The sequence below is a fragment of the Coffea eugenioides genome, unplaced genomic scaffold, assembly GCF_003713205.1.
Source record: "Coffea eugenioides isolate CCC68of unplaced genomic scaffold, Ceug_1.0 ScVebR1_1471;HRSCAF=2324, whole genome shotgun sequence".
Taxonomy (NCBI): Eukaryota; Viridiplantae; Streptophyta; class Magnoliopsida; order Gentianales; family Rubiaceae; genus Coffea; species Coffea eugenioides.
Genome location: NW_020861876.1, coordinates 34,610 through 40,853, shown reverse-complemented (window position 1 = coordinate 40,853; position 6,244 = coordinate 34,610). Strand labels below are relative to the sequence as shown.

At 41.8% G+C, this 6,244-nt stretch overlaps 1 protein-coding gene across 1 annotated transcript; it reads right to left on the bottom strand.

The window, feature by feature from the left end:
* Positions 1-534: 534 nt before the first annotated feature.
* Positions 535-5,016, bottom strand: LOC113755410 (the record flags this gene model as incomplete). The annotated part of the gene is made up of 7 exons (XM_027299416.1): positions 3,827-5,016; positions 3,325-3,730; positions 2,350-2,877; positions 1,805-2,259; positions 1,574-1,600; positions 621-985; positions 535-563 (listed from the first exon to the last, which is right to left on the bottom strand). Coding segments are annotated over exons 1-7 (3,000 nt in total), but the record flags the coding sequence as incomplete, so codon positions are not given.
* Positions 5,017-6,244: the final 1,228 nt, after the last annotated feature.

The following is a 6,244-nucleotide window of genomic DNA, read 5'->3' as shown; positions in this document are numbered from 1 at the left end:
ATAGCCTTACATAGAGATGAACAACTAAATGTGGAACTAGTCTAGAGTTGTGGTCTTGACTAAGACTAACAATTGTAGGCTTGACTATTTCCATAAGACTAAGAATTGTGGGCTTGACCAAACCTTATGAGGTCATCCCTTAGGTAAACAACCTTATGAGGTCATCCCTTAGGTAAACAACCTTATGAGGTCATCGCTTAGGTAAATAAACTTATGAGGTCATCGCTTAGGTAATTAAAGCAAGACTATGGACCATTAAGCCCTTATTACAATGACTTAACTAAAACAGCAAATGTGACTAGAAAAGGGTCACACATGGTTCTCTTTGACGTGCACTACATGGATGACTTTCATTCCTTCATGCTCAAGACTCTCAATGACCTTGGGGACAATTTCTTGGCCTTGTATCTCATGAACAAGTCCTTGGAGTTCCTCCCTCATCTTGTTAGCTCGTGCTCGAGTTACGGGTCCTAGGGGAACTCGAATAGTTCGCAATGGTGTCTCTTGGTTCGTATCATCCCCCTCCTCTTCAAAAGGATTTGTCCTCAAATCAGCTTCATTGTCTGCAAGAAAAGGAGATAGATCAGAGACATTGAATGTAGCGCTCACATTGTACTCACCGGGTAGGTCCAGTTTGTAAGCATTGTCATTGATGCGCTTGATGACTTGGAACGGCCCATCTCCTCGGGGAAGTAATTTATTGCGCCTTTGGACTGGGAACCTTTCCTTGCGTAGATGTAACCACACCCAGTCACCAGGTTCAAACACAACGCGTTGGCGTCCCTTGTTAACCCATTGAGCAACTTGGTCCATCCTTCGCTCAATGTTTAGGCGTACCTGCTCGTGTAATTTCTTGACAAAATCTGCTCGTTTAGCACCATCCATGTTAATGTGCTCAGAAGAAGGTAAAGGTGATAAGTCTAGTGGTGTTAAAGGGTTAAAACCATAGACTATTTCAAATGGTGAAAAATGAGTAGAACTATGCACCGTGCGATTGTATGCAAACTCAACATGGGGTAAACATTCTTCCCAGGTTCTAATGTTTTTTCTAATGATGGCACGCAAGAGTGTAGATAGTGTACGATTGACAACCTCAGTTTGGCCATCAGTTTGTGGGTGACTAGTAGTAGAAAATAGCAATTTGGTACCCAATTTTCCCCACAAAGTTTTCCAAAAGTAACTCAAAAATTTGACATCCCTATCAGAGACAATTGTCCTAGGCATGCCATGCAATCTAATGATTTCTTTGAAAAATAAATCAGCAATGTGCGATGCATCATCTGTTTTGTGACATGGTATAAAATGTGCCATTTTTGAAAATCTGTCAACAATAACAAAGATGCTATCATTTCCCCTCTTTGACCTAGGCAACCCTAAAACAAAATCCATGGAAATGTCGGTCCAAGGTTCCTTAGGTACAGGTAAAGGACTATAAAGGCCATAGGGTTGAAGTTTAGACTTAGCTTTGTGGCAAGTAATGCATTTAGCCACCATTCGCTCCACATCTCGTTTCATCCTTGGCCAATGGAAGTGCTCTTGAAGGATAGCTAAGGTTTTAGCTACGCCAAAGTGTCCCATCAAGCCACCTCCATGTGCTTCCCTAACAAGTAAAGAGCGAATAGAGCAGTTAGGTATACATAGTCGATTGAGGTAGAAAAGAAATCCATCAAGGATGTAGAATTTACCTTGAGTTGCTGAACCACAAGAGTCATAAATACCTGAGAAATCTGGGTCATTGGTGTATAACTCTTTGACTAATTCAAATCCTAACAACCTTGCATCAAGTTGAGTGAGCAAAGAGTACCGACGTGATAATGCATCAGCAACAACATTAGTTTTCCCCACTTTGTACTTAATCACATAAGGGAAGGTTTCAATAAATGCAATCCACTTAACATGACGCTTATTCAACTTGTGTTGTGACTTAATGTGCTTAAGCGACTCATGGTCAGTGTGTATGACAAATTCCCTTGGTCTCAAGTAATGTTGCCAAGTTTCTAAAGCACGGATTAAGGAGTACAACTCCTTATCATAAGTGGAATAGTTCAAAGCTGCCCCATTGAGTTTTTCACTAAAGTATGCAATTGGTTTGCCCTCTTGCATTAGGACAGCTCCAATACCCACCCCAGATGCATCACACTCTATTTCAAACATCTTGTCAAAGCATGGTAATGCAAGTAGTGGTGCATGTGTGAGTTGATGTTTAAGCATTTGGAAAGCACGTACTTGAGCATCTCTCCACACAAATGGCTCATTTTTCTTAATTACAGCAGTTAGAGGTGCAGCAATGGTACTAAAATCTTTAACAAATCGTCTATAAAAACTAGCAAGACCATGGAAGCTACGTACCTCACCCACCGTGCTTGGAGTAGGCCATTCTCGAATTGCTTTAACCTTCTCCTCGTCCACTTTGATTCCCTGTTTACTCACAACAAAGCCTAGGAAGACAAGTTGATCAGTACAAAAGGAGCACTTCTTAAGGTTAGCATAGAGCTTTTCCCTTCGAAGTACATCAAGAACAAGCTTCACATGTTCAACATGCTCATCTAAGCTCCTACTATAAATCAGGATATCGTCAAAATATACAACTACAAATTTTCCAAGGAATGGACGAAGTACGTGGTTCATCAACCTCATGAACGTACTAGGTGCATTAGTTAGTCCAAATGGCATAACTAACCACTCGTACAAGCCATGTTTGGTTTTAAAGGCCGTTTTCCATTCATCCCCCTCTTTCATCCTAATTTGATGATAACCGCTTTTTAGATCAATTTTAGTGAAAATCACAGCACCATATAGCTCATCTAACATATCATCAAGTCTAGGAATAGGGTGACGATATTTTACCGTTATTGCATTAACGGCCCTACAGTCAGTGCACATTCGCCAACTTCCATCCTTTTTAGGCACCAAGATGACGGGAACCGCACATGGGCTCAAGTTTTCTCGTGCCCATCCCTTTGTTAGAAGCTCTTCGATTTGGCGTTGGAGCTCCTTTGTCTCATCTGGACCCATTTTGTAGGCTGGTCTGTTAGGAAGTGGGGCACCTGGAACCAAGTCAATTTGATGCTCAATTCCCCTTATTGGTGGTAGTCCATTTGGAATCTCATCGGGGAAGACATCCTCATATTCCTGCAAAAGAGAGACAATACTAGATGGTAGAGTGTTAGTAAGATCACTTGTGACAACCAACACCTCTTTGCACAAAAGTACAAAGATAGGTGTATTAACACTCAAAGCTTTTCTTACTATTTTGGCTTTTATCAATAGATTTTGCCTTTTTTCTCTCTTTTCAATTTTGGCCGGCTCACGATATGTCTTTTTCCTCTCAATTTTCTCGGCCTTATCATTTTCTGTTGAGCTCTCGGCTTTTTCTATTTTTTTCTTCTCATTCTCAAGCTCATTCTCCTTGATCAGGCTTTTTTGATCTTCATGAACTTGGATAGGAGTGAGTGGCACAAGCACAATCCTCTTCTCGCCTTGCTTGAAGGAGTATTTATTGGTAATGCCATCGAATGTAACTCCCTTGTCGAATTGCCATGGCCTCCCCAATAGTATGTGACATGCTTGCATAGGGACCACGTCGCATAACACCACGTCCTCATACTTTCCAATTCGGAAAGGTACTTGGACTTGCTTGGTCACACAAACATCCCCACTATCGTTCAACCATTGCAAACGATAAGGTGTTGGATGTCGTAGAGTGGGTAGTGCTAGTTTCTCCACCATCAAGGCACTAGCGACGTTAGCACAACTACCTCCATCTATGATCAAACTACATACCTTGCCTTTGATATAGCAACGGGTGTAGAAAATGTTCTCTCTTTGTGCATGGTTGGCGGCTTTCACTTGGGTTGCTAAGGCTCGTCTGACAACGAGTCCAACTCGTTCATTGACGGGCAATGCTTCCTCTTCTTCCTCAAGGGATGGCAACTCCTCCTTCTCATCTTCATCATCGGTGAGAAACTCACCATTGGGTAAGATGATCATAGCGCGTTGGTTCGGGCATTGGCTAGCAATATGCCCTCGGCCTTGGCATTTGAAGCATCTAGTATCTCGATTTCGCCCCATGATCGACTCAATGGCAGTCTTTGGTGTTGCCTTAGACTCCCACTTAGTCATATCCGGCCTCGGTCTTGAAGGGATGGAATTACTCGGCCCTTTATCCTCTTTCTTTGGTGGTGTAGTTCGGAGATAAGAGGGTGAAAAGTTGGAGTAACTCCGAGTCAAACCCCTCCTCTTAATCCTCCTTTCAATCTTGATGGCCTTTTCCACCAGATCCCCAAGTTCCACATAGTGGTGTAACTCCACTTGATCAGCGATTTCGGGCCTTAATCCGTTCAAGAAGCGTGCCATTGTTGCTTCTCGATCCTCCATGATGTCTGCCCGTAGCATGAGTATTTCCATTTCCTTGTGATAGTCCTCGACACTTCGTGCTCCTTGGTTGAGGGTTTGAAGCTTTTGATACAAGTCACGGTAGTAGTGACTTGGCACGAAACGCTTCCTTATTAGTCGTCTTAGCTCCGTCCAAGTTTGTATGGTAGGTTCACGACTCCTCCTTCGACTAGTGGAGAGTTGATCCCACCACACAACGGCGTAGTCGGTGAATTCGACCACGGCCAACTTGACCTTTTGCTCCTCCAAGTAAGTATTGCAATCGAAGACAAGTTCAATCCGCTTCTCCCACTCTAAGTAGGCATCGGGGTCTGATCGTCCTTGGAAGGGTGGAATTTTCATCTTTATGCCCGGAATGTGGTCATTTGAAGGCCTAGCGTCACGCTTAGACCTACTTTGCTTATGCTCATAGTTGTTGTCTGAGTTAGAGTCGCTAGACTCATGTGCATAAGCCTTTCCACGGTTGCCTTTGGAGCTTCCATGAGACAACTCTAAGCTGTCAATGCGTTGGTGCATCAGTTCAAGTTTTTGGTCCATCATGCGTTCCAATTCGCCTTTGATTGCTTCTGTGAAAAGTTTAAGATCAAAAGCTTGGGAGCTTGCTCCCCCCTCGTTAGCCATGGTGAAGTATAGGGTAAAAAAATAACAATGGAAAGAAGTAAAGTTTATCTCGCACACTTCCTCACGTGTTTACTCTCGCTCTCGTGTTTGAACACTCTAATGAACTCACCAAGGTATTTTCAAGGCTCCTCGGTCAACTCCTCGAAGAAGTTAGAACTCATTCTAGTGTGGATCGACTTACCAACCAGGGTCACAAGATTGTAGCACTTTGAACAAAAAAAGAACAAAAGATGAAGGGACTGACCACGACTCAATGAATGACTCAAAGTTGAATTTTAAGGATCCTAGATAAAACTCTACTCAAAACTGGAATTTTGAGCTGCTGGTTGCTGCATTTCTGGGCAGTGTTTTGGTAGATAAATGGACACTTAGAGGATTCAGAATGACACTTAAAACTGACCTAATGATGCATAAAAATTTCCAGAATTAATGATTGGACAGAAATTCCCCAATGGTTGCAAAGATGGAATCCGAATAGAAGATGAATTTGTGTTGCGGTAGGACTGTTTTGGAAACCCAAGACTGACTTTTCTTCCTTAATCCTTTGGAAACAAGGATTAGTCTTCCTATTTGCTGGTTCCCACAAATTCTAAGGTCAAGTTCAAGATTGGAACTGATTTGGTTGTTTTTGGGAACAAGGGTGGAAAATTTAACTTGAACAGGTTGGAAAATTTGACTTGAATAGATTGGGAAATTTGACTTGAATAGGCTGAATGTTCTTCTTCTTCCTTTGTTTTTGTTTTATAATCAGCCAAGAAGAGTCAAATTTCGTGGCTAAAATGTTCTTAGTCAAGAAAGAAGATTGTTGTGGTGAAGACAAGGATTTTGGCAGCTGGAATTTTGCAGCCTTGTTGTTTACCAAGATTTGGTTCCCAAAACCCAGAAACTTCAAGATTCTTTCAAGAATTCAAGATGTTAATTTCCAGAATTCAAGAAACACGAAATTGAAGATGATTTCCTCCCCAAACAATCCAAGATTTTCACGATTTGATCAAGACAGATTTTGGTTGTCTTCAAGAATCCCAACTAAAGTTCCAAGAACTTCAAGATTGTGGTTTTAAACAATTAGGAACTTCAAGAAACCCAAGTTTTGGTCAAGACAGATTTCCAGGAATTTTTGTAAGGTTAGCCAGCTATTTTTTTTTTGTATGTAAACAAGAACACAAGGTAATAACTAGATAGGACTTCTAAAACCCTTGCTACAAACTGATTTTTTTCGGATGAACAG